This window comes from Chrysemys picta, chromosome 18 (genome assembly GCF_011386835.1).
Source record: "Chrysemys picta bellii isolate R12L10 chromosome 18, ASM1138683v2, whole genome shotgun sequence".
NCBI classification, from domain to species: domain Eukaryota; kingdom Metazoa; phylum Chordata; order Testudines; family Emydidae; genus Chrysemys; species Chrysemys picta.
In genome coordinates this window covers 5807318-5835292 of record NC_088808.1, presented here as the reverse complement: position 1 = coordinate 5835292, position 27975 = coordinate 5807318, and the positions used below count along the sequence as shown (strand labels likewise).

General features: G+C 53.1%; 1 protein-coding gene across 2 annotated transcripts in view; it reads left to right on the top strand.

Annotated features, from left to right (window-relative positions):
• Window positions 1-2289: 2289 nt before the first annotated feature.
• ENTPD2 (ectonucleoside triphosphate diphosphohydrolase 2) overlaps window positions 2290-27975 on the top strand; it is a 46090-nt gene continuing 20404 nt past the window's right edge. The window contains exon 1 of one of the 2 annotated variants that reach the window (XM_005291435.5): window positions 2290-2712. In XM_005291435.5, coding sequence (XP_005291492.2) covers window positions 2602-2712 — 111 coding nt within the window. In that variant the 5' untranslated portion in view covers window positions 2290-2601. The remainder of the gene's footprint in view (window positions 2713-27975) is intronic. The other variant, XR_010593616.1, reaches the window with a different exon arrangement.

Sequence of the window (27975 nt, the reverse complement as noted above, 5' to 3'; positions counted from 1 at the left end):
CAGTATTCTTGCCAGCAGTTAAAGAAGTATGGGCTGGATGAATGGACTATAAGGTGGATAGAAAGCTGGCTAGATCGTCGGGCTCAACGGGTAGTGATCAATGGCTCCATGTCTAGTTGCCAGGCGGTATCAAGCGGAGTGCCCCAGGGGTCGGTCCTGGGATTGGTTTTGTTCAATATCTTCATTAACGAGCTGGAGCATGGCGTGGATTGCACCCTCAGCAAGTTTGCAGATGACACTAAACTGGGAGGAGTGGTAGATACGCTGGAGGGTAGGGGTAGGATACAAAATTAGACCTAGACAAATTAGAGGATTGGGCCAAAAGAAATCTGATGAGATTCAACAAGGACAAGTGCAGAGTCTGCACTTAGGACAGAAGAATCCCATGCACTGCTACAGACTAGGGACTGAGTGGCTAGGCAGCAGTTCTGCAGAAAAGGACCTAAGGGTTACAGTGGACAAGAAGCTGGATATGTGTACCCTTGTTGCCAAGAAGGCTAACGGCATTTTGGGCTATATAAGTAGGAGCATTGCCAGCAGATCGAGGGACGTGATCGTTCCCCTCTATTTGGCATTGGTGAGGCCTCATCTGGAGTACTGTGTCCAGTTTTGGGCCACACACTACAAGAAGGATGTCCAGCTGAGGGCAACAAAAATGATTAGGGGTCTGGAGCACATGACTTATGAGGAGAGGCTGAGGGAACTGGGATTATTTAGTCTGCAGAAGAGAATGAGGGGGGATTTGATAGCTGCTTTCAACTGCCTGAAAGGGGGTTCCAAAGCTGGTGCCAGGCAGTGGACCCCTCCCAGAAGGTTCCCAGCAGATGCACAGGTGCATTGACTGACCAGCTCTACTCTAAAACCTAAAGTGCTAGGGCTGTTTAGCAGCGAGTGGAACCCAGGAAATGGACAGGGGGTGAAAGAAGGGGGTGGGAGTCACTGAGCCCGTCAGCGTTTCAGTTCAAGAACATAAGCACAGACATATTGGGTCAGACCAATGGTCCACCTAGCCCAGTGTCCTGTCTCCGAAAGCAGCCGGTCCCAGAGCTTCAGGGGGAGTGTATAGAACAAGGCAGTTGGAGAGATTCACCCCGTCTTCCTCTCCCAGCGTCAAGTTTGAAGCAAGGCTCCACCCATCCCTGCAGTCCTACCCCTCTGGAAACCGACCTCATGCTCAGAATGGGGTGGTCCTGCTGCCCCCTGGGCAGGCACGGTCGCCCACTCCAGTCCATTACTGCAGGACGGTGTAGAATCCCTTCTCAAGCGGTTAAATCAAGTGGGTGCAGCAGGGCTCACCCCACCCCCACATTTATCAGACGGTGAGTAGTCACCGGAGCTAGAGACGTCATTCCCAGCTTGGGGGACATACACGCGCTAGCTTTGATCGAGCTAGTGCACTGAATATAGCGGTGTAGCAGTCCCAGCGCCATCCGAGTACGCACCCCTCCAAGGCCCTAGGCACGTACTCAGGGGGCTACTAGCCTCTCCAGTTGGCTGCGGTGGCTACGTGTCTATTTTTAGTGAACTAGCTGGGTCAGAACCAGCATGGGGACGTGTACCTGAGCTGGAAATGACACCTCCAGCTCCAGTGTAGAGGTACCCTGGCAGAACGCAGCGCACGGCGTGCCAACTCCGGCAGGAAGCACACAGGGTGTGGCGCTGTAGGGAAGCCACTTATCTGCTATTAAACTGAGCAGTCTTTTTGAGAGGCTCGTCCCCCGTCCAGTACTGGGACAAAACCGGGCGTGATTTTGTCCGGTATCAGATGGGGGTACGCCATTTTAAAGAGCACGCTGCTCTCCCCCCGTGACTTGGCGCTCACGTCGCGCTGGCAGGGGTGGGCCCACGGCGTTCCTGGCAGCACTGGAATGGCTGGTATTCAGGGAACGTGTCAGTGACCACCCTGTGTCTACACTGTCAACAAGGGCTGTCTACACAGCATTTTGGAGCGAGCCTCCCAGTCCAGGCTGGGCGAGTGGGGCTTGCGCTAGCGAAAAGAGCTGTGTAGACAGCGCTCCGAAGCTGCGGCTAGGATGGGGGGGACGATTGGGTTTCACAAACCGAGCTCAAAGCACTGTCTACACAGCCACTTGTGTGCACTAACAAGCCCCCTGCCCCACATCACTCCACCTAGGCTGGGGGCTCGCTCCTGCGCTGTGTGGGCCTCCCCCCAAAGGGGTGTTGTTCTTAAGGCAGGTTCCAGTAGCAGCGAAGGCACAGCCAGGGGGCCTGTGACTGGGGCGAGCAGCTGCAGGCCAAGCCCGGCTGCCCCGGGGCCAAGCGCAGCGCCAGCACCGCCTGCAAAGCCCAGCGGGTCGCGGGGAGATCACGGGGAGCGCCCGGGCGCCACCTGGCCAAGCCCCAGCCCCAGCCCCGGGGCGCAGCGCGCACAGCCCGGCGCAGCCGCCCCGTCCCAGCCGGAGCCGGAGGAGGAGCCGTGGGCCGATCACCTGCGCCCCCTCCCGCAGCGTCCGGGCTCGTGGCCCGTCTCAGCCCCCGGGCAGCGCGCCAGGAAGGAGGAGGGAAGCCCCGCCTGCTAATGCCGCGGCCCCAGCTCCAGCCCCAGGCCGGCGGGCTCCAGTCCTGCGGGGACCGAGCACCATGGCCAGGAAGGTGATCGCGGTGCTGCTGTTGATTTGCTTCCTCGGCATCGTGGGCGTCCTGCTGCTGTGCCTGAAAACCAAGGACCTGCGGGAGCCGCCGGGCTTCAAGGTGAGCGGGGGCCACCGGCCACCCAGAGTGCGGAGAACACGGGGCGCGCCGGGAGCCGGGACAGAGCCGCCGGGGCAGAGCCGGGGGCGCCCGCAGCTCCAGACCTGCTGGCTCAGGGATGCCCGGTGCAGAGGAGCTGCCCTGTCCCCCCAGCCAAGTGAACTCCCTGGCAGACGCTGAGCTGGGCGCTCCTGGGGCGGTCGCTGCGAGCCCCCTTCCGTGCGAATGGTTTGATTTTCCCATTCAAAAAATACACGACTAGAAACCCGCAGCGGGTTTAGCCGCAGTTCCCCGCTCCAGGAGTTTGATTTCTCCCGAGTTGGGCGCCCACTCTTGTGCTGAAGTCAGTGCGAACTGTGGACGTCGCCAGCACCTGGGCAGAGCCAGCCCCGTCTGAAAGAAAAACGGGCTGGGTTTTTTTTTCTTGCAGAAACATTTGATTTTTGTTTTCCCTGCAAAAATTCAAAACCTGCACATTTTCAGCTGAGACCCCTCCCCAAATTTGATCCACTCCCCAAATCATCTGGTTTTTTGGCCAAAATCTTTTGAGTTTGGGGGTATTTGAGTTTTTCAATGAAAAATCTAAATTTTCCACAGAAAGCAGATCCTTTTTGTGGAAAACGTTTATTAGTCGAAACCCCAATTTTCCATCAAAAAGCAGGTTTCTTGGAAAACTTTCGACCCGCCCAAGACTGATTTCACGGATACGTTGCCTTTTCTGAAGATTTGTTAGAGATCAGTAAGATCAGTCCTTCCATAGAGGCAAGGGTAGCATATTGCCAGCCGTGTATTTTAGGACTAGTAATTTCCTAGTAATTATTACCCCTTTGACAACATTGTGGTTGTGTTTACCGCTCCAGCCTCCCATCAGACATGTGCAAACATAATGGGCCAGATTCTCAGCTGCTGTAAATCATGCTAATGCCACCGAAATGAAGAGATGCTGATTTATGCCTGGCCCATATTCACTGTACTTGATGCAGTTTTGAATGACTTGTGTTTCCTGCAGTTGATTCCTCACTGGGCCGTTGCTCTTTACCAAACTGATTTAATAGTGATCAATATTTTATTTTGTAGCTGGGGCTTTGGGGAACTGTTCCCGAGGTTTCCCCACTGTTAGTGGCTTTTGAGTTTCCGGGTGAGCACTGCTGTGGTTTTGGTGTCACTGGGGGAACACGTATTTGCTTCTCAGACCTGCTCCTACTTTCCTTGTGCACCTCCCAAAGCCAAAGGGAATTTGGTCCTGCCCAGGGAATGCAGGATCCGGTCTATGCCGGGTCTTGCTTGTTCTCCGAAGGGCTCCACTTTCCTTGGGGCAGGCTGATTAAAGCAGGGCTTTAGAAAAACAAAACGGAGAGTCAAGGCTTTGTGCTGTCCCTGGATGGAACAAGCGCATTCAGGATCCACTGGCAGTAGGAGGCACAGATGATAAACTCTCTTTGTTCCTCTGTTGCGTTATGATACCTGCCGGCCCCCCTTTCTTTTCTCCTCCAGTTGTGCCTAGCAGGCAGGGTGCTCTGCCCAAAGGATGAAGCGTGTAGGGGTGTTTGGTTTCTGGGGCTATGTTACTGGGATACAGAGCATTTCACCTTCATCCACAAGACTGTACAAGCTCTGTCCAGGCTGTGAGCTGGGGGTTGATTCCCTGCTGGTGTACACATCCTCACACGAGCTTGAGTAGAAGCAGGGTAGCTGCTGTTGCTGGCACCGTGCATGCCCCCCGGTTTGAGGCAGGTTTGTACCGGGCACGGCTAAGCCATGCCATGCCTCTGCTGCCGCTAGTGTGCTCCCATGCTAGTTATACTCCCGCTAGCTCTCCGCACACTAGCACGGGCATGTGCACACGAGCAGGGGATCGCACCCCAGCTCATAGCAGAGATGTAGCCTAAGTCCTTAGGCTCCTGCGTCTCATTGGTAAAAGTGACCTAGGCACTTAGGGTCCTATCCTCAAAGATACTTAGACAGACACCGAACTCCCACTGACTTTCAGGGAGATGTCAACTCTTAAGGGTCAGATTTTCAAAGCAATTCAGGAGCCTAAAGATGCAGATAGGTGCCTAGTGGGAGTTGCAGAAGCTCCTCTCGGTGTCGTGAGGTGCCTAAATAGCTTTGAAAATCTGGCCCAAAATTACTTTTGAAAATGGCTCCTAAGTCACTTGGGTGCTTCTGAAAACATTACTCCACAACCAGAGTTGAGTCAGAGAACCCAGCTACAACACTGTTCAAAGCCGTAGTGTAGATGGGGCCTCGCTGGAACGTCCCCTCTTTGCTACGGCTTTGAAGTGCTGTCACTGGATCCCCCGCTTGCTTATGGCTGGAGCGTGGCTGGGGCCTAGGTCCCTGGCTGAAATCTAGGCGTGGCTGCTGGACACTTAAGGATCCCACAGTGGTTTGAAGGCCCCTGGGTGAAGTGAGTTGATGGCCCCAGTCCAGTTCCTCAGAGCACGTCTCCATGTCCCAAACACCCCCATTGCAACTGGCCCTGGGGAGCAGCCACTTCCTGAATCAGCACGAGCCATCCTCTCTCCTGCCCCTAGCGCTGGCCCTCCCAGGTCGGGGTTGATGCACGTTGGCAGGGGAGATGGCACGGTGCTGCGCTCGCTGGGCCTGGTCTGTGGGGAAATGGATCTTTTCAGCAGCTCTGAGTCTTCTTCCAGAGGGCAGTGGGGGATCTCCAGCGCTTTCGGAGAGCAATGGGGCGCCCACCCGGGAAACCAGAGCGCTTCTGTGGCGCCCTTTGTGCAGATGCCCCTCATCACTCAGACATGCCACTTGGCACCCGTCAAATCTAATCTGCCTGGGGTTTTATACTGTGCCCAGCACTTAGTGTGTGTCTAGCCAAGGTACTTACCTGACTTATCTGAGCAGCTCTCGCTCTTCAGTGCTTTCATGCTCAGAGCAGCTTGGGGTGGCTGGGCAGTGCTCTTACCCCCATTTTACTGGTGGGCACCTGAGGCCCAGAGCGACTACGTGACTTTTGCCAGGTTCTGTCTACACTGCAGCTGGAGATGTGATTCCCAGCTCAGGTAGACCCGATCAGAGCAGTGCGGTCACGGCAGCAGGAGAGGCTAGCTACCCCAAGTGCACTCCCAGCCAAGACCCTCACTGTGTGCTCAGGGCGGCCGCCCTGCCTGCAGCTCGCGGAACCACAGATGCGCTGCTATTTTTAGCACGCTAGTGCGCGTACGTCTACCTGAGCTGGAAATCCCACCTCCAGCTGCAGTGTGGACATCCCCACAGAGAGTGCCGCAGAGCAGGGGACTGGAACTCATGTCTCCATCTGGTATCCTAACGGGAGCGTGTTACAGAGAGAGCGTAACTATTCATTGGTTGGTTTTAACCCCCCGCTTTCTCCCACCTCTCCCCCAAGGCAGTCGTGATTACGATTCCCCTCCCCTCCCAGTGCCCCAGTTACTTGGGGCCTGACCCTGCGTTTCTTGCACACTCGGCTCTCAGTGAAGTTGGCAGCAGTTCAGAGTGCACAGATAATGCAGGATCGGGCCCCTGGTGTTTGCTACTTTCCCACAAGAAGCGCTGAGTGATGCCACGGCTGGAGAGCCCTGCCCTCAGGAGGGTAGTAGGTAAGTACACACGGCTAGGGAGATGGAAAAGAAATGAAGAAACTCCCTGAATCAGACTCACTGCTAGATAAAACCTTCCCAAAGTCTTCTGTGAGGGCTAATCAGCTGGGCAATAAAAACTGTGTATGGGATATTCTGGGAGCTTTAACAAAGTCAACGGGCCTGATTCTGATCTCACTTACCCCCGTGTAAGTTGGAAAGGACTGAAGTTAGATAGGTCCGAGGGGGGAATTGGGCCCAGCTGACCTGGCTTGCACCACCTCAGGGAAGCCTTAAAGTGTGACATTCAGCAAATGCTGACCGCCAGGTCTGTCCTTCGCTTCCAGTCGCTAATCTCCCCTTCCTAGGAAAGGTGGGGGGGAAGGGGAGTGAACAAGCATGGTCCCGTTCTCCCTGCCCTAGAGAGGAGAAGAAACGTTGGAAGAGAACCTGCCCACTCCCCCTACCCCCAGCCGGAGGCTCTCTTCAGCAGGTGGACACAGAGGCGCATGGAACAAAATTATGTTCCTATAAGAAATGTTTCTTAGTGCTCCTTGCCGGCCTGCTGCAAAGAGGAAAGACGGTAAATACGGGAACTGGAGCCCTGCAATTATCCAGCCTGTTAAAGTGGGCGGTAACTCCTGGGATATTCCTGCTGACGTGCTCGCCCTGTTTTACAAGGCATGAGCCCTGCCTCCCGGAGGCCACAGTAGCAGGCTGCATTAACTAAGTAAGGCCCAGCTGCACCCTCCTTTACTCAGGTGTAGCTCCCATTGACTGTGAGGGGAGTTTCATGTGCATGAGTGACACCAGAGTGGAGTCCTTAAGGGTACGTTTACACTGCAATAGAAGACCCACTGCAGCCAGGGCTGGCCCAGGTCAGCTGACGGGGGCTCTCAGCTGTAAAGTTGCACTGTAGATGTTCAGGCTTGGGCTGGTGCCTGGGATCTGAGATTCCCCCCACATCAAGGAGCCCAGACTCCAGCCCAGGCCTGAGTGGCTGACCGGGCGCTGAGACTGGGTTTTTATCGCAGGGGAGGCTACTGTGAGTCGAGGCTTTTCTCCACGAGGCCACACGCATGGGTCTGAACCTACCTTCTAAACTGGAGCTCTGCCCCGCTGAATTCAGGCAGGAGTGCTACATCAGGCCCGGGCTCTGTTGCCAGTTGGCATCAAGCAGTTTCCCTGACCGGTGCAGAGAGGGATAATTTGCTGTGAGAACCGTATTGCAAAACCTGGCGGTTGCCTCCCTGGGCAGGACGGGCGCAGTGAGTCCATGGCACCGTCCTCTGGATAAAGAGCATCCTCGCTGGAATCGCACCAGCACCAATCCTGCCCCAACTCAGCTCCGTGGCTGCAGGGCCAGGGCTCTCTGCCAGAGACTGCCTGACTCACACTAGCGTACTGTGATTTCCCAGCAGATTCTCCTCTCTAGCCTGCCCCCTCGAGGCGGCTTTTGAAACCTTTAAAGCTGCCGGGCAGAAGCAGTTGGCAAATGGTGAACCTGAGCCATCAGCCTGGCTCCAGTCTCCAGGCCGGACGTTCTGTGTGTCGCTGCCTTTGCCCGTTACTGCTGGGCCCTTGTTAGTGTCGGCCCAGTTGAATTTACCAGCAGATTGGGAGAGTTCTCAGCAGTTATGGGATTAAAGTGCAGGTCCAACGGGAATTACATAAACGTGCAGTTCTGTTGCCTTCCAGCCTGAAATTTTGCTTGGAATTCAGCTGCTACAAATAGTAACCCTAAAAATACCCCAAAGTGGGTTTATTTCCCTATCCAAGGGCCTGATCCAATGAGGATCCTGGATTCTCTTGGGTGGGTGATGGCTGCCCGTTACCTAGAAGAACTGAGGTCTAATTGCCCCAGGCCATCTCCTTTTTAAATTTTTTCTCCACTAGAATTCTGTAGGTCTCTCCAAGCAGCCTTATACAAAACCAGTCTAGCTAGTTCTCTCTTCGCTCGTGGAGTGACCCCGTGATCAAGGAGCAGGGAGGGGCATGCATGGATTTCCAGAGGGGACTCTAGCAGGGTGGGGGGGCGGCTCTTGCTGGCCAAGAGGCAGGGTCTCCATCAGTGGAGGTGAGGAGGCGTGGGAGCCACGCTCTGGGATGGGAGGGTGGCTCCCTGTGCTAGGGCTGAGTTATGCCGAGAAGTGGAAGAGCCCGAGAGAGGATCAGCCTGGGGAAACGGCTCTGCCCTTGCTCTCGCTGCCTGGCTGGATCCTGCGCCCCTGGGAGGCGAAGGTGCAGGATTGGGCCCAGCATTTGGCACGAGGGCCCATGTGTCTCATCATCCCAACTCCACTTTGGGCAACGTTGGGGGGTGGGGTGGGGAAGAGAGCTGCATGTGGCAGGGAGCCCAGAGCTGAACTTTGCGGCAATCCGGCAGGCAGTGCCAATGTTCAGCTTACCTTGCTCAGCCAATGCTCTGGCTGCCGGCCAGGGAAGCACTAAGAGATAGCGAGAATGCCGGGAAACTCAGCCTAACCTGTTGAAATCCTCCACATCTGTTCCTTTTCGAGCAGCCAGGCCTGGCTGGCGCTGGGAAACGTGCTGTTCTCTGGGTCCTGTGTCTGCAGTGACAATATCAAGCCATCCGCGCGGACGCTGGCCTCCGTTTCCTGGCCTCTGCGTCAAGCAGCGTTTTCCCTTTGCCTTGAGAGTTCACCCTGCATGTTACCGGCTGCTTCAGAGGCTGCAGTGCGTCCACTAGCTTCTTCAGCTCCTTGACCACGCCTCGGGGGCTGTGTCCCTCAGCCTCCCCCATCACCACACTGCAGTGGGAATCGGCCGTGCTCCCCAAACCTCAGCGCTCTGAACCCCTGCTGCCCTTTCCCAGGAGCGGTGCTTGGGTCCTGCCCACAGAAATTGTGGTTCCTTCCGTGCCCATGTTAGCGCAGCATCTGCCACCTCTCCAGAGCGGTTAGTGAGAGAAGCTGCAACAACAGGCCCTGCCGCTCTCCGGGTTTTCCTCACTGCTGCTCCGTGACGCGCTGGCGTGGTGCTAAGGAGAGCTGTGCCCAAATGCGGCACTGGGTCAGTGATGGGGAGAAGCAAGGGTTGAGCCCCTTCCTCCAAGGAAATCTGTTCCTGTCTGCACCCTCCAGCTGCTGCCTGGTGCCTTCTACCTGCCCTTTGGGGAGGGGAAGGGAAGCTGGCAGCCAGTTGGCGAAGGCTGATGTCTCCACTGGGACAGCTGAGCTGGGCTAGTCCAGGAGGCTGCTAAGTGACACAGGAGAAGAAGCTCTGAAATGTCCCGTGTGTCATGCAGAAACCTTGCTGTGGTTGAGTATCCAGTGCTGTGTGTGCATAGCCCCAGGGCTGGTCTATACTGGGATCCTACATTGGCACAGCGACGTCGCTCCGAGAGGTGCATTTTTCACACCCTTGAGCGATGCAGTTCAACTGACCGAACTCCCCATGTACACAGCGCTTGGTCGATGGGAGAATTCTCCTATCGAGCTAGCTACTGCCCCTCCGGGAGGTGGATTCCTGTGCTGACGGCCGAACCCCTCCTGTGCCATCATAGTGTTTTAAGGGTAGACACAGCCATACCCTCAGTCTACAGCTTACATTTGTGGGTGGGAGTGTGGTCTAGTGGTTAGAATACAGCACTGGGAGGCAGGATGCCCCTATGCTGCCAGCATGTGGCTTTGAATAAAGACACTGCCCCACTCTGTGCCTCAGTTTCCCACAGTGTAGTGGAGGTACTGGTGCTCTGTGAGAGTGCTTTGAGATTGTCCTTATGTAGCACCTTCATCTGGCAGAGTGTTGTCGATGGAGGGCATTGTAACATTGTCATTTACAAGGGGCTGGCAGCAGGGCAGAGGCCGGACTGTGGGTTGCTTAGGGTGGGGGTGGAGGTATGTGGGCTGCAAATGGCAGGAGGGAGATAGCTGAGGTTGTGAAAGGGGAACTGACGATTGGAGCATAGATTGGGTATCAAATGGGGGGAGCTGCTTATCTCCTTGCCTTTTATGACTTGCCTTGCAGTCAGGCAACCTTGATACAAAGTGAAAGGCGTGTGTGGGAGATTGTCAGTGATGCATTTGCAGCACAGGGCTGCTTGACAGTCCGAGTAGCAGATGCTACCCCTGCACCTGTGCTGGGTATGTGCATGTGCAGAGTAAGGCAGCAATAAATTAAGGGACGAGTCAGAAAAGGAGTGTCCCATCCTGTCATTGCTAAAGAACAACTGAGGCTGGTGTTCAGTGGCTAGACAGATCTCTGCTCTTTGACATCATGGAAAGCTATTGTTGTTATGGTAATACCACAGATGCTGATCAGAATCAGGGTGCCATTGTGCTAGGTGCTGTACATACACACGGCTCCTGCCCCAAACAGTTTACAATCTAAGAAGACACAATCAGAGGAAAGGAGGCAGGCAGGGCTATAACATACAATCCCGGAGATCGGGGTGGCCAGTAAGTTCCAGTTATAATTTTCCATGCTTTTGGGGGCAACCACAGAAACATCTGGTGGAATAACACAAGGGAGCCATGCTGAGAATCAGGGTATGTCTACACTTGCAATTAAAAGCCTGCAGCTGGCCCGTGCCGGCTGACTCAGGCTAAGGGGCCAGGCTAAGGGGCTGTTTAATTGCAGTGTAGAAGTTCAGGCTCAGGCTGGTTCCTGGACTCAAACGTCTAGGCTGCAATTAACCCTCTTAGCCCCAGTCAGCGGGCACAGGCCAGCCGCGGCTGTCTAATTGCAGTGTAGACGCACCCTCAGTAGCCATGTAGGCGTTCGAATAGAGTTTCTTTTCCACAAGGCTCACTCTTAATCCTGCACTGTTGCAAATGGCAAGTTAAACTTTCTGCACTCTTTTGAAGGCGCGCTGTAATTAGACATTCCTAATTAATGGCAGTGGTAAGCAGTCATCCCAGATCCAGTTGCTTTATGCTAATTCAAACGAACAGTAGCTCAGACAAAATGAAAAAGCCAGGACGGACTTCGGGCATGCCTACACTTGCCATTTCAAGCGGAAAAAGTCCCTTTTTTGCGCAAAAACCGTGGAAGCGTCGACACTTGCCAATGACTTTTTGCGGTGAAACTCAGAAACTCAGAAAACCACTCCCCCGAGAGACGTACAGCTCTTACCGGTGATGCTTTTGCAGTGATGTGCAAGTGAAGACACGTTCTTCCTGTTTACAGAGTGTTTAGCCTCCGCAGGATATCCCACAGTGACCACTCTGGCCAGCAGCCAGGTAAACAGGCGCCCACCCCTCCCCTGCAAAGCCCCGGGAACTTTGAAACTCCCCTTCCTGTTTTCTTGGCAAGTGCTCACTTATCATCTGGCCAGGTGACAATACCTGCTCCAGGGAGCAAACGATCCCCTGCTTGGAGCAATGCTGAGCCACGGGAGCTGATCAGTGTTTGGGGAGAGGGGGCTGTGCAGGGACCCAGGATGCCCCGTGATCACCCACCCCCTTCCCACAAGACCTATCGTCAAAATGGAGAGAGCTGCACTGTGGGATAGCTGCCCTCCGTGCGCTGCTCTCATCGGGGATGGAAGTGCTGCACACGTGAACAGTCTCTGATGCCTGTGGAAGTAAGTGAGAACACAAACCAGTGCTTTTTTTTTCACCGGTTCACTATCACTGGTGAAACAGACAGCCCCAAAACTCTGCAAGTGTGGACACAGCCTTAGGGAGGGATTTCCCAGGGCTCAGCAGCACCCAACCTGCACCAAGCGCTCTGAGCTCTTTTGGAAATCTGATCTCAGCTGTGGGGGGGGCTTTGTGCTCCTCTAAACACCTGGCCATTACGAAACTTCCCTTGAACAATAGAACTGATCCCTCCCACAGCCAGAACCCATCAGTCACAATAGCCTATCCACATACCTACCATATCCCCACCCCATCACTCTTCCTGGTCCTCACATCTCCATGAGAACAGATGGGTCCCTGGGCGGTTAACAGCCCCAGGTCCTGGCAGACCAAAGGGGGAGTGAGCCCCAAAGCAGAGTCCTTCACAAAAAACATCTGGTGAATTTCAATGAAAAAGAACTAGTGTCTGGCTCAAGTGAGTCCTTAATAAGACTGGCAGGGCAGGGCAAAGCATGAATCTGCATTGGAATGACTGTCAGCTCTTTGGAGCAGGGACTGCCTTGCTCCCTCTTTGATCTTCAAAGACTCAGCGCTCAGACCAAGACACTGGAGAGGCTTCTTGTTGAGGCACTTTTTGCAGATGACTGTGCCGTGATGACCCATAGACAAGACGACCTTCAGGTCATCGCTGATAGATTTTCTGAAGCCTCCCAGCTCTTTGACTTCACCATCGGCCGCGGGAAGCCCGAGGTCTTGTTCCAACCAGCACCTCATTCCAATGCCACAGCGCCAGTCATCTTCATCCAAGGCACACAGCTGAAAAATGTGTATCATTCAAGTATTTGGTTCAAGTATTTGGGCAGCACCATCTCAAGTGATGGTTCCCTTGATCGGGAAATCTCCAGAATTCGTAAAGACAGCCAGGTCCTTGGCCAACTTCAAACAAAAGTTCTTAACCAACACAACATCCGTCTCTCCACCAAACTGAAGATCTACAGTGCAGTGGTTCTAACATCTCTCCTGTATGGATCTGAGATGTGGACTCTTTATTGACGTCCCATTAAACAGAGTGAGCAATTTCACCTGCGCTCCCTCCCCTCAATAATGAGCATTCGCTGGCAGGACAGAGTGACCGATATTAAGGTCCTTGAGAGCGCAAACACAACCAATGTTACTGAGAGCACAACTTAGGTGGACCAGGCATGTCCTCAGAATGGAAGACGCCGTCTCCCAAAACAGATCTTGTATGGGGAGCTGAGTCAGGACAAAGGAAAGAAGAGTCATCTGTGTAAGCGCTTCGAAGATCATCTGAAGAGGAGTCTCCAGAAGGCTGGCGTCAATCCTAAAGAACCAGAACAAATGGCTCAGAACAGGACTCGCTGGCTGTCTGACGAGATCAGCGTGTGACAAGTTTGAGGGGATCGATGAAATCGTGTCCAGGCTGCCCGTGAAAGGCGCCACAGAGCTGCATCATCAAACATGATAGGTACAAACTTCCCGCGCCCTCGGTGCGGCCGACCCTGTGCTTCAGGGTGCGGACTGTGGAGTCCTACACGTAGCCGTACATGAGAATTGCGACACTATCGTCAGCGATGGACTCCCAATATATATGTACAGCACCCAGCACGGTGGGGTCCTGGGCTGTGACGAGGGCTCCTAAGTGATAAATGGTGTTTGGGTTTGTGTGGTTAGACAGTTGGCAACCTAGTCGGGACTGAGAACACTGCTCTTGGAGTCCCCCTGGTGCAGGGGGCAGGAGAGGGCATGGCCAAGGCATTCCCCTGCCCCACCTATTCCCCAGTGGTGTGAGGCCTACGGGGGCCATTGTCATCCGGGTGCGAGTTGGGCAGAGCTCAGGGATTGTGTCAGGGGCTGACCCGGCCCCATGCCCAGCGTTCTCCCCCCGCTCACGTTTCACCCTGACTCCCGCTCTTCCTCACCCCATTTCCCCTTTGCGAGTGACCTCGAATGCAGGCATTGGACAGTTCAAGCCCTGGTAGAACAGTACCCTGGCTGGCCTTTGTTGTCGCTGGCTCCTTGGCCCCCTGCAGACACCTCCTGAGAGCGACTCTCCACCCATCCCCTCCTGTTGGCCTTGCGCTGCCGTCTCCTGCTCGATGCCCTACTGGGGACTCGGCGCAGCATCGCTGGAAGCAGAGCGTCAGCACATTAAGGCCCTGTGTACGCACAACAGCCACCCAAGGTGTCTGCACCACCCGCAGTGAGATCTTGGTGGGCTGGGCCCCCTACGATGGTCTCACCCCAATGTGGTCGGGAAGTCACGAGCGTTGCTAGGCTATTGAAAAGTACCCAGCCCCCAACTCCAAGCAAGCTACCCTGGAAAGGTGTGTGGGTGCATCGTGGTCCTGTTCTATGGGACCTCAGCATCAGCGTAGGCATGGTTAAACCGTGGTGCAAGAGAGGAAGGTGGGGGAGGGAAATCTTTCAGCTGATGTGTTTGTGAACTGGCCTCAGAGCTGGGCCCGCTGACACACACAGGGAATCAAAGGGACAATGTTGCAGCAGAAAGCGGCTTATTAAAGAAAAACTAGGTCAGGGCTTAACTTGATTTGAATTCTGTCTTCGTATTTCCACTGGAGGCATAACACTTTCTCCCGCCAGCTGACGGAGCATTCAGGGCAAACTGGTAGAAGAGCTTGTGTACGTGTGGACTTAGCCCTGGGAAAGGCGCAGCACCCCAGGAGGTGCAGAGCAGGTGAAGTGTGGACAGCAGCAATGCATGTCTCCTCCATGCCAGTTCATTCTCCATGCCCCTCAGCTGTGAGTTTGCTGTGTGGTATGGGCCCGCGTCCAACCTTGGGCCTGGACCGAGACGTGGAGCTTGTCCAGAGTTAAACAATGCCCTGGGTCTTAGTGTCTGAAACATTAAACGTCAAACTGAAAGGCCTCCCATTGTCACCGTGCCCCGGAGTGACACAAAGGCCTGGTGAGGGGTGAGGATCTGACCAGAGCTTCCTCAGAGCTCCCTTCTGTTGGAGCTGAGACTGATCAGAGCTTTTGCCCCTTCCAGAGGGAAGAGGAAATCTCCTGTCTTCAGCTGAGCTGCAGCAAAGACCCTGCTGACGGGGAGGACGGTGAAGGTGGAGGGGACAGACTTCAGGGTGGAGAGAGGAAACTAGATTACGTGTGAGCCTCTCAGTGGCGGTGGTATAGGTGCTGGAACTAGGGGTGCTGCCGCACCCCCTGGCTTGAATTGGTTTCCATCATACGCAGGGTTTACAGTTTGGTTCGATGGCTCTCAGCACCCCCACTGTACAAATTGTTCCAGCACCGCTGGCTGGTGGTGATGGTTTTATTCGGTGCTGAGGTGCTCTGGTGGTGATCACAGTATAAGTGCTTAGACAGCTCCGTTCTGAAGAACCTCAAGTGTCAACCTGCCACCCATGGCAGCCCCCCATAGCCTGGTGGGGGTCAGCTCGGGAGTGTGGATATGTGGGGTTAGGGATGCAAGCCTGTCGCTCAAATGTCCCTCTTGTCTAGGGACATCACTCACGTTTAATCCCCAAATTCCCAGTGTCCTGCATCAGTTTGGTGCCCCTTCTCATCAGTTATTGACCATTGTTCACGTCAGAAGTGAGGAATTCATCATTCGTAAGGCCAGATGGGACACCTACGAAACCTCCAGGGCCCAGACTGTCGCCCCGTGACACCCGCATTGACCCGAACAGCAGTGTAACTCTGAGCTAGACGGTCAGGCTTCATTTCAAGGAGAATGTCCCATGTTGCATGGTTAATTACCATTCCTGTTTAAAAGTCTGGCTCTCCATGCCAGTTTGCTTGACTTTAGTCCTGCCAGGGAGGTCACAGAGGGCTGGTTACCCTGCTGGAAGGAATCCCGCGGCATTTTTAAGTTTTCTGCCCAAATAATGTTTGTGCATCCCCCATTTGGGGTCTCACGCTGCACCCCACATTTGGGTCTGCATGGGCTGAGAGACAGGTGCCTGATTTCTCTCTAAGTGACCCACACTGGGTATCTAGGCACTTAATCTGCTCTGATCTCCAGGGCAGGCGGAGATGGGGGCAGCCATTAGATGGTCTGTGTGCCCCCGACAGGTACACAATTGGGGGAGCAGAACTCCAGCTTAAAACACATCTGTGCAACTGTGAGAGGCTGGGGGGCTGGCCCGGGGGCAGCAGACGGTGTTGGGATGCCATCCCATCTACCTGGTGGTGCCTGTTCTGCCAACGTCTGATGGGAAAGGCCATCACCAAGCACTGGCAAATGGGGCTCCATAAAGCTCTTTCCTGCTGTACCCAGTGGCTCAACAGCGAAGGCTCCATCCTATAAGATCAGCAGTTGGCCTCACTGGGGATGGACGTAGATGAATGTGACTAGTGTGCTCCTCTTGAGTGCCAAGGTGACGGGTTCAAATCCCGCTTAGGTCACAAGTTGAGTTTGGCGAGCTCAGAGCCCCAGTGGGTATCTGTCCTTTATTAACTGTCTCTCCCCAGGCAAAGGTGTCCTTTGTGATGCTGGGTTCTTGTAAACCCAGCCACTTCGTGGGAGAGGAATGACTCAGCATAGGCCAGCAAAGAGTTAACAGAACCCCAGCTACCGGAAGCACCTTTGAATGCCCCAATATGGAAGTTGCTGAGTGGAAAACCAAGACACTGGCCCTGGTTTTGACGAAGGTTAAATTTAGCTCTGCTGGATCTGTCAGTTGCTTTCATTTCCTCTCTCTCTCTGCAACAGTCGAGTAACCTCTGATTGTTTGCTCATCGGTGACACGCTTCAGAGCGTGCAGTGTAATTCCGCAAAGCCGTCTCCTGGCTGGGATCCTGACCTTCACTCTCAGGACAGACTCCCTTGTGGTCCTTCTGAGACCCAGGAATTGGGCTGAAGGATGCCTGGTCTAGGAGTCCTATAGAGTCCTCAGTATTAGGCCCAGCCTTGTTGGGTTTGTGTGTGAATCTGCCCTGCAGGCTCCATTCCCTATGACTGGGACGTGCTGCTGGCAGGACGTTGGGAAGCAGGAATCCCAGCCTGGATGTCTTCCTCCTTCAGCCTTGTCATTAATGGTCTCAAGTTGCAGTGGGGGAGGTCCAGGTTGGATATCAGGAAAAACTATTTCACTAGGAGGGTGGTGAAACACTGGAATGTGTTACCTAGGGAGGTGGTGGAGTCTCCTTCCTTGGAGGTTTTTAAGGCCCAGCTTGACAAAGCCCTGGCTGGGATGATTTAGCTGGGAATTGGTCCTGCTTTGAGCAGGGGGTTGGACTAGATGACCTCTTGAGGTCCCTTCCAACTCTGATATTCTATGATTCTATGATTGTTTCTTGCCACCACCCCAGCTCCCGCAAAGAATCAATCCCGAGTGAATGGGAGGGAGCCCTGTGCACGGGACGGAGCGTCAGGAAACCTGGGGACTAGACCTGGCTCTGCCAAAACTCGCAAGTCATTTCCCTTCTCCGTGCCTCAGTTTCCCCCCTTGGAACATGGGGACAACACATGCCTGCTTCAGAGAGGCACTGGGCAGGTTAATGTTCATAGTGCCCCATAGCTCGATAAAGGACTCCAGCAATGCATGCAGGCAAGTCAGACCTCATTATTAAACCCCTCCCCACGGCTTTGCCTTGGCCTCTCGCTCTTGCTGTGACACCCTGACAGTCTGGTTCTAGGTCTCTGAGAGGAAACTCTTGGGCCAATAGTTAGTGTCTTAGAATGGGGCATCCTAACTAGGTCTCACTCATGACCTCACCACGTCTCCAGAGCAGAAAGCCTAATGCACTAACCCACTGCACCCCTCTAACTGCCCGGCAGGGGCCCTATTCATCAATCCAGTTGGGTAGAGTTTGTCAGCAGGGACAGAGATCTGTACCTATTTGGTTTGTTTCCCTCTCCAGAGGGCTCTTTCTGTAGCTGGACCCCAAACCTGGCAGCTGTGTGTGGATCTGTGTGTTTATCTTTACTACGCCCATCCCCCGCAGTACATGCCCATCTCCGTTAGGGTTACCATCTCCATCCCTGGGGTGGGTTATGGCTGGAAGCAAATAGGTGGGTTTAAGCCTCAGCTTAGCTCATTCTACAGCTGGGCACTTTCACCTGAAAGCATCCCACCTTTGATTCTCGTGAGCATCACCCAAAACTCTGCACCCCGGAGGATGCAGCTGTCTCAGAGGGTCATAGATAGGAGTGGTGCTATCGGGTGTGGCTGGGTCCTGCTCTACCAAGGGAGCTGACAATCAAGGCCCAGGCCTTGCAGTGGGACCAGTGGCGGGTGCCGGGCATTGTTGGTATGCCAAGATGGCAGTTTGGGGAACACAGCTCGCCTTGCACAGAAGGCAGCGTGGCTGTAACTGCCTGACATTCAGTGATTACCGGCCTGAATCCTAGTGGCACAAGAGTTAAGGGGAACGCTCCTGGTTACGTCGGTCCTGTCCTACTGTCCCATCTCCATTGCAGATGTGCTATGTGGGCGCCATGTTGCTCTTGATGTCCTCTCCTGCTGCATTATAATCCCAGTTTGATCTTGCCAGTTTGCCTGGATGCAAACTATGTTCTGCATGGTGTATTTTACAAAGCAGACATGGGGACAGCGCCTTGGCTAGCAGAACTTGGAATAGCTCCACCGACAGAGCCATTCCATGCCAAGCTGCACCAGCTGAGGGTCTGGCTCATGGCCATTAGAGACCCAGGTGTGGTGCTGGTGACAGCTGGTCAGAAAACTTTCAGTATATAATAATGGCCATACTGGGTCAGACCAAAGGTCCGTCTAGCCCAGTATCCAGTCTTCCGACAGTGGCCAATGAGGTGCCCCAGAGGGAATGAACAGAACAGGTAATCATCAAATGATCCATCCCCTGTCGCCCATTTCCATCTTCTGGCGTCATCCTGCCCATCCTGGCTAATAGCCATGGATGGACCTATCCTCCATGAACTTATCTAGTTCTTTTTTGAGCCCTGTTATAGTCTTGGCCTTCACAACATCCTCTGGCAATGAGTTCCACAGGTTGACTGTGCGTTGTGTGAAGAAATACTTCCTTTTGTTTGTTTTAAACCTGCTGCCTATTCATTTCAGTAGAGCTAGAGTCTGCTGAATTATAAACTCCCTGGGAGTGGGACTGGTTTATACGTTCTTGAGCATATTGTTGCTTAAATAATCTCACAAGTGGCCTTATTGTGCCTAGCCCATGTATAATATTCTGCATTGCTCCTTCTATACCTTCCCCTCCCCCCTCATGCTACCTTCATCCTGTTGTACTTCCCACACCCTGCTCAGCTAGACGCTTCGGCCCATAGGCCAGTGATGAGTCCCTGCCGTGAAGTGTCACAATGTGTCAGATACCGAGCAGGTCATGCTACCCATCCTCCTCCATCCAGCATGAAGGCCGGTTCCTCAGGATGGAGACCCTAGGCAGGTGGCGTTGATCTGTGTTTTAAGACTGGGTGGCCGTCTGAAGGGAGAGAGGAGCGCTCCTTCCACATCTTCACACGCTAAGCACCATTCTCCTCCCCTGCCCTGTGCGATGAGTGGAGAGGCAGGTTCTGGGCTGCTGGCTGATGTGAGCTCTACAGAGGGAATGGCTGGGAGATGGAGAGATCCTTGGGGCACTGTTTACAGCAGGACTGGGCTATGCGTCTGCTCTGTAGCTCCAGGGAAGCAGAGGTTGGGATTTCATCTATTAATATCAGCTGTGCTGGCATTGTGGTTCGTTCTTGTGCATGTCTCCAGTCGAGGCTCGGTCCTGGGGCAGGTTGGGAGGGGAGGCTAAGGCGGTAAAGCCCCTTTGAGTAGCTCACACAGGGTGTACTTTACCCCAGCTCTGACTCACCTCAGCTGGGCCGACGGCCGTGCTCTTTGATCCCTGCGCTGTGGGTTTTATCTTAGTCCTCAGAGTTCTGCGAGGGGTGGTCTTGCACTGGCTGGGGGTGGAGATAGTGCAGGCATTCCCTGCACACTTGTCAGTGCATCCCAGCACAGACCCGGGGCACCCCTGGCTACTGCACCCCGAGGACTCACACACATCTTTCCCGACCTGTGCTGTGGCTCTCGCTAACCGGTCCTCATTTCTCTCCCACCTCCACTCCCCGCGCTCTCTGCATTCTCTGCTGCCCTCACTTCTTTCTTCACCCCAGGTGCTGCTCCTCAGACTTTCCCGTCCCCACGGCCCATCTTCTGGCTGCTTCACCAGCTTTTCCCACAGCTTTGCTTCTCTCTCCCCTCCGGTCCCCGCCACCCTCACACTGCTCTGCCTGATGGCGTGGCCGGGCCCATGCCAGCCCCGTGAGTGCTCTGACACTAGTGCTGGTGCAGGTTCGTATGTTGCATGACGAAAGCAATCAAGAGAACCAGGTAAATACTGGAGTTTTCAGTTTGCTGGTAATTCTGAAAAATTGCTAATACACCTCTACCCCGATATAATGCGACCCAATATAACACGAATTCTGATATAACGCAGTAAAGCAGTGCTCCGGGGGGGGGGCGGGGGGGGGGGGGGGAGTGGCTGCGCGCTCCGGCGGATCAAAGCAAGTTCGATATAACGCGGTTTCACCTATAACGCGGTCAGACTTTTTGGCTCCCGAGGACAGCGTTATATTGGGGTAGAGATGTATATATACATTTAGTTAGTTAGTTATTTCTTGTTGAACAAAGCTCTTCATCCTCCCACAGTGTGAACGTTTCATTGCGAGTGTGAGCATTTTAAACATTTTTAGAAATAAAACAGAAGGAAATATTTAAAAAAAGCAAAATGTTTTGAACATGGAAAAATGAAACATTTTGATTTTTTTCCAGTCTTTTTAGGGTTGTGTTTTTTACTGAAGGAATTTGGCGAAACTGACACGAATTCTTGGGAGTGTCAATATAGTGGAAACTGCATTTTTTTTTTTTTTTTTTCCCACTGAAAAAAAGGTTTTGGCTGAAAAATTTCACCCAGCTCTCCTGATTGACAGCCTTCTCTAGCCCGTCCCACCCCCATCTCTACACATGCCCTTCTGACTCATCGCCTGTCTGTTTGCGGTTTTCTCTGTAGCTGTCTCAGAAGCACTGAGCATTGTTCTTGTAAAATAACCCCATTTCAGGTTTGCTTGTAAAACATCAAAGCCCCAGGTGGAGAGATACAAACAGGGCGCTAGTGGGAAAGGGCGTTGGGACCAAGGAAACCTATTCTGTGAAGTGCCTCACATTTATCTGAATGGAAACTGGCACCTGTCTAGGACAGACCTGCAAAGACTGTCTAATCTCACAGTGGCTTTGATGAGGCATCAAACCAGCGACTGCCACCCTGTAGTTGAGGTCTCACCAATCAGACATCCTGACCTGGCAGTTCTACTCTGGCCTAAATTCTCTAGTCTTTAGTGGAGCAAATCTTCTGTAGATTTAAAGGAGAGATTTGCATGATTAAGGACCATGGAATTTGGCTCTAGGTAAAGATTGCTCCTATTCACTCAATTGACTTACTCCCCCTGTATATTCAGAGCTAGATCCGGGGACTTTGCTGGCTAAAGTAAGTTTCCGCTGCATTTTGCTCCTGTTTTCCCACGGAGGGGAGCATAGCAGGGAGCTGGATTCTGCTAGCTCACACATCGTTAAATAATGATCTGTGTTATGACTGCAGAATCTTTGATTTAGGAGAAGGGCAGTTGGGAGTCCGCTGACTAATCCTCTCACCCCCATCCTACTTAGTGTGTGTGCATGTGTACAACTTCCTGAATCGCTACTTAAAGCCACAATAACGTTGTATCCTTCTTTAGCACCTTTTAGCCAAGGAGCGAACGAGCACCCAGTGTACATTTGTGAATGTACCTCACCCCCATGCAGGTTTGGGTCTGCTACAGGGTGTACCAGCCCTTAAGGGAACAACAGGGGAAGTCTCTCAGGTCAGAAGCACCCTGCCCTTATGTCTCCCTCCATATGCCTTGTAAAAGTGGTAGCCCAGCCGCTGAGCGGCTGCTCCCAGGGAAGCGTTTGTAGTGAGTCCAGATCCAAGATGGTCCAGTGGCTGGAAGTTCCACTGGACCACCTTGTTTTAAATGGTTTATGTCACAGGCGGGGTTGACACTCTTCATGAGTCCACCTGGATTGTCCCAGTGGCACCTCCTAGTGCTTGTGAGATGCTTGCAGGTCCCAGGCCCACAATCGCTTTCGGCCCTCAGAATATCCCAGGGTGGGATAAGAGCACAAAACCTCCCTATGTGCAGTCGTGGTGTTGCACAGCGATGGGCCAATGCCGCGCCGTGACCTGGTGGCACTTTGTGGCCACACAAATAGGAGACACGGAAAAAAACCTGACAACCCTGAGGTGGTTCTTGCATCAACACAGCAGTGAAGCAGACCTGGCCAGCCCTGCTCCTTACACGAAAAAGTCCTGTCCCGGGGCATTGCTGGGCATGTGGGCCTCACGCATCACAGACTCACAACGGGTCTCCTGTGAAGCCAATGGCCTGTGGGGGTGGGAGGAACCAGATGATTTGGACATATATATTTTGAAATCAGTTTCTCAACTGAGAGTAATTTTGGCAATGCAGAACACTGCCTCATTGTCTGGAGTGGCCCAGATGTAAACACCAAGAGTGCCCATCAAGTGGTCACAGATGGCTCACTCCAGTCATTCAGCAACCTCGGAGTCCGAGTTCCCAGCACTTGTAACGCACGGTTCCCATAGTTCCAAGGGAGCAGGGCTGGTGGGGTTGATCCAAGGCAGGGCATTCCCCATACTCTGCGTGGAGCCCACACCCATACAGACCTGCCATGCTCTCCCCTCACCACCCAGCCTAGCTCTTAGTTAAATGAACCTTTAGCTGTGCGAGTTGATGTCGTAAGGGGGAGACTTCCTGCTCAGCTTCCTGTGTCAGTGGAGGTAAAAATGGCCTCACGGTGAAGCAATGGGCCTGGGTTTGTGAGACCTGAGAGCTATTCCTGGCTCTGATGCTGAGTTACCCTGTGATCACGGGGAAGTCATTGCATCATTGTGCTTCAGTTTTCCCATCTGTAAAATGGGGGTAGTGTCACTTACCTCCCTCACTGGGGAGCTGTGAAATACAATGAATGTTTGTAAAGGGGTTGGAGCTCAGATGGCAGGTAGTGGAGAAGGGCGGCTGCTGCTGATTGTCAAAGGACTTTGGCAGCCGGGTTTATCACCTGTTAATTACATGTCTAGCATGCGCCTCCCAGGCAGAGGATTTTCCACAGCGGGACCCATTGGCAGATTCAGGCAGTAACTTGCGTGGAAACAACTGTAGCTTGGCAGCCTACACAACCCCTTCCATGACAGGGGTTTGTAGCCCTGTATCTCGCAGTGGTGATGCCCAGGAACAACCCAGGCTGGGTGGGACGGGGTAACCCTGCTCTCTAATTTGGCAGGACTGCCGAATTCCCTGCCCCGTTCTCATTGCAAGGGATCTAGGAAAGACAGCGGCTGGGTATTTTTCTTGGGATGTGAGTGTCTGCTTCATAAAATGGGCAGTAACAGTGCTTCAAATTAATTGGCTTCTCAGAGTTGGTAAGACAACTCCCACCTGTTTATGCTCTCTGTATGTGTGTGTATATATATCTCCTCAATATATGTTCCATTCTATATGCATCCGAAGAAGTGGGCTGTAGTCCACGAAAGCTTATGCTCTAATAAATTTGTTAGTCTCTAAGGTGCCACAAGTCCTCCTGTTCTTCTTAGTGCTTCAAAACCGCCCAAAGTCTGGCTAACTGCAGATTGTGGGAAATCCCTGCAGTGCAGCACACAGGGCCGGGATAACATGTCACCGATAGAGCCCAGTTTCCTTTCCAGTTACTGTGCAGGGAAGCAAACGGATTCAGGGCAGTTTGCTTTGGAATGCGAGAGAGCTTCGTTCAAGATAGTCTAGCACAGTGGTTCTCAACCCTGGGGGTACTCGGAGGTCTTCCGGGGGTACAGCAACTCCTCTATAGATTTGCCTAGTTTTACAACAGGCTACAGAAAAAGCACTAGCCAAGTCAGTACAAACTAAAATTTCATACAGACGCTGACTTGTTTATATTGCGCTATATACTATTCACTGAAAGGTAAGTACAATATTTATATTCCAGTTGATTTATTTTATAGTTATATGGTAAACGTGAGCAGTTTTTCAGGAACAGTGTGGCTGTGATACTTTTGTATTTTTATTTCTGAGTTTGTAAACAAGGAGTTTTTTAACTGAGGTGAAACTTGGGGGTCCGCAAACCAAACCAGACTCCTGAAAGGGGTGCAATAGTCTGGCAAGGTTGAGAGCCGCTGGTCTAGCACGTGTGTTTTCTATGTAACGTATTCAGGCTGTTTATCTCCGGGAGCGGGGAGGTTCTGCTGACAGGTTTGTGCTTGTGGGTTGCTGTTCCCATGTGTTTATTCTTTGTGTTACTGTAGTGACCTATCAGCCCCAGCCATGGAACAGGACCCCATTGTGCTGGGCACTGTACAGACAGAACCAAAAGACAGTCCCAGTCCCAAGGAGCTTCCAATCTAAGTATAAGACAAGAGACAACGGATGGATACAGACAAAAGGGGGAGTACAAAGAAATAATGAGACAATACTGGTCATGATGGGCTATAAACATTCCCTCTAGCACAGCTGGGGGTAGTTCCTTCTTTGCGTCATAACATTATATTTCAACATATTTAGAACATGTTAATTCAAGAAAAAGATTACAAAGTAGCGCCACTGTGATGAAACAATCTGACACGGTATCTTAGACTATGAACGCCCAATTCACTCTGAATTTCTCCGGCATTTGTTACGTTGCAGTGTAGTTCATCTCTGAATAACAATGTCCTTTTCCCCAGCGCTCAGCAGATTGGCTCCCTGGGCATATTTGATGAACATAAGAATGGCCGTACTGGGTCAGACCAATGGTCCATCTAGCCTAGTACCCTGTCTTCGGACAGTGGCCAATGCCAGGTGCCCCAGAGGGAATGAACAGAACAGGTAATCATCAAATGATCCATCCCCTGTCGCCCTTTGCCAGCTTCTGGCAAATAGAGGCTAGGGACACCATCCCTACCCATCCTGGCTAATAGCCATTGATGGACCTATCTGCCATGAACTTATCTAGTTCTTTTTTGAACCCTGTTATAGTCTTGGCCTTCACAACATCCTCTGGCAATGAGTTCCACAGGTTGACTATGCGTTGTGTGAAGAAATACTTCCTTTTGTTCGTTTTAAACCTGCTGCCTATTCATTTCATTTGGTGACCCCTAGTTCTTATAAGTAAATAAGGGAGCAAATAACACTCCCTTATTACTTTCTCCACACCAGTCGTGATTTTATAGACTTCTATCAAATCCCCCCTTAGTTGTCTCTTTTCCAAGCTGAAAAGTCCTAGTCTTATTAATCACTCTTCATATGGCAGCCATTCCATACCCCAATCATTTTTGTTGCCTTTTTCTGAACCTTTTTCAATTCCAATAGATCTTTTTTGAGGCAGGACGACCAAATCTGCACGCAGGATTCAAGATGTGGGAGTACCAGATGTGGTCTCCCCATCTCAAAAAAGCTATATTGGAATTGGAAACGGTACAGAAAAGGGCAACAAAACGCATGTCCTGTCTGGTGATTTTACTGACTGAACCAAGCTCTGATTGCTGTTTACTTCTGTCAGCCTGGGGAGCCAACACGACGAGGGGAGAATGAGCTGGAGTCTGTCCTGGCATCAGCAGAATTTCTCTACGTTCTGAGGCCTGGGTTCTGCATTGCCCTCTGCCTTGTGCAGTCACTGGCTCCAGCGCCCGGTGGGGCCGAGCCATGGCATTTTTGCTGTAGAGAATGAGGCTCTGGACGCAGATCTTTATCGTTGCTAGTGCACGAGCCCGGAAGAACCCAGCCCGAGTCTCCAGCGCAGGCGCATTTTGCAGGCGTTTCGATAGAAAACACGCACCTTGCAATTTATAAACTGATCCGACTTGACCTGGAATCAATGTGAGCAAATGAACCCGGAGTAAAGTCAGGCTTTGAAGGGCAAGGGGATGGTGTTATCTCATGCCACTTTGCAAACAGCCCCTGGGAAGGAGTTCAGGAGGGCCATTCCCATTGTGCCGACAGGGCAGGTGGGGCACAGGGTGGCTCAGGGCCACAGCAAAGCGAGTGGCTGGCAGTGCCGGGAATAGAACCCAGGAGTCCATGACAGCGAGGAACAGATTTTGGGCTCCTTATATTTTGGCACCTTGCACAACAGCTTCTTGGGTGACCCCAACCCTGGCCACTCGGTTAGCGTGATCCACGGGAGGCGGAGACCTCTAGCCTTTCCCGTCAGCAGGGGTGGATGGGGAAGTGATGGCAGTCCCACAGCATGTTTTACAGAACCCAGCACTGCAATACGTTCCAGGGAACAAGCCTGCGCTGGCCGGGGGTTAGGCCATCTTCATGTCTAGCCATCGGCTCTGGGATTACATGCTCTGGCCAAGGGTATATTATACAGGAGAGGTTAGGAAAGAGCTGGGAGCTAGGGTTACCTCATGGTTGGAGCACCAGCTGGGACTTCAGACATGGGTTCTGTTCCTGTCTCTTTTATTGGCCAGCGGGATGACATTGGGCAGGTCACGTCACCTATCCCGTGCCTCAGTTTCCTCTCTGTAAACTGGGAATAATGACACTGCCCTCCTGTGTATAGGAGCTTTAAGATCTACTGGTGAAAAACGTTGTCCAAGAGCTGGGTACTAGAATGGGGCCCTTCCCCTAGGAGAATGGAGGAAGGGGGAGTGTTGGTATAAGTTCGGGCCCCGTCCTGGCATAGGGGACATTGCGTTAGCCAGAAGGTTGCTCGGCCATGGTTCCTCCCAGCACGTGCTGTGCAGCCCGGCCCAGCCACCTCTCTGTCTTAGCCAGTGTTTTCTAGTCTAGGGCCTTGCCCAGGAGCGGGGTTCCCTCTGGCCTGTGGGGACACCTGCCTCATGGGGGAGGGGATAAAGGCAGGGATGCCCTTGGCAGAGCCTGTGCGAGGACCCATCTGTGTGTGTGTGTGTGTGTGGGGGGGTAACGAGGGTTCCCAGGTGTGGGTGTGGGACTTCCCTATGGAATGGGGGGGGGAGATCAGGGTCACATCCCCTCCCCCCAAGGATAGTGGTGGATGTAAAGGTCATTAAGCTGCTTCCCCATCTCCCCTTTCCTCCAAAGGTCCCTGCAGCTCAGTTCTTCCTGCCGTCATTCACCGCGTCTGTCTCCTCCAGGCCTGGGATCTCTCCCGGCCCCACCCGCACAGACAGGGCCCAGCACCGCGGCTGTTTCTAAAAGCCAAGCTCGGGCCCATCCAGGAAAGCGCGTCAAAGCCTGCCACAAACTCAGCATGGGGAGGCCGTTAGCATCTGAGCTGGAGACGCAATCCCGGGCCCAGGCCCTTCAGTGCTGCCCCACTAGTCTTTTCTCCCTCCTGCCCTGGCCAGAGGGAGAGGAACAGACAGGGCCGTGTCTCTCCCTCGCGGCTGCTTGCTTTGTCCATGTGTGACGGAAGAGCAGCTGGGGCTTCGCGTGTGTCATAGAATCATATGAGGGACCTCAAGAGGTCATCTAGTCCAACCCCCTGCTCAAAGCAGGACCAATCCCCAACTAAATCATCCCAGCCAGGGCTTTGTCAAGCCGGGCCTTAAAAACCTCCAAGGAAGGAGACTCCACCTTGGTGCCTAGACGCCCTGGTGATGGATGTAATAGGTGGGCACCGTGCTCAGACTGCAGCAGGAGGAGGGGGAGGTGGGAAGAATCAGCCAGGGAATGGGGGGAGAACATAAAGCTGGAGAAACTAACTATAGCTGGAGCCTGGGTGCCCAGTGCAGGGGACTGTGCCCGCGCAGGAGAGCACACATCAACGGAGAAACAGAACAAAGATTCTCGTCTCCCATAGAGACCTAGGTGGGGCCTGTCCTTCCCCTGACAAACACCCTCCCGGTGTGACTTCCCCTCCTCAGCCCAGGACCCCCTCTCTGCTGCTCAGCACCACCTAGAGGAGGAAATAGGCGACAGGGTGACATTTACCCCTGCACAGCGGGCTAGCCTGAGGCCACTTCCCCACATGAAAGCCTTTAATTACCTGCTAGAAAGGATGGCAAATACCCAATTTAGGGCTTGTCTACATGGGCAACTCAGAAAAATTAATCCAACTTCACTAAAAGTGTGAATTTAAAATGGATTGGTTAAACTGCATTAAGTGCCTGTGTGGACGCTCTGATTCAGAATTAAAGTGGCTTTAATTCAACTT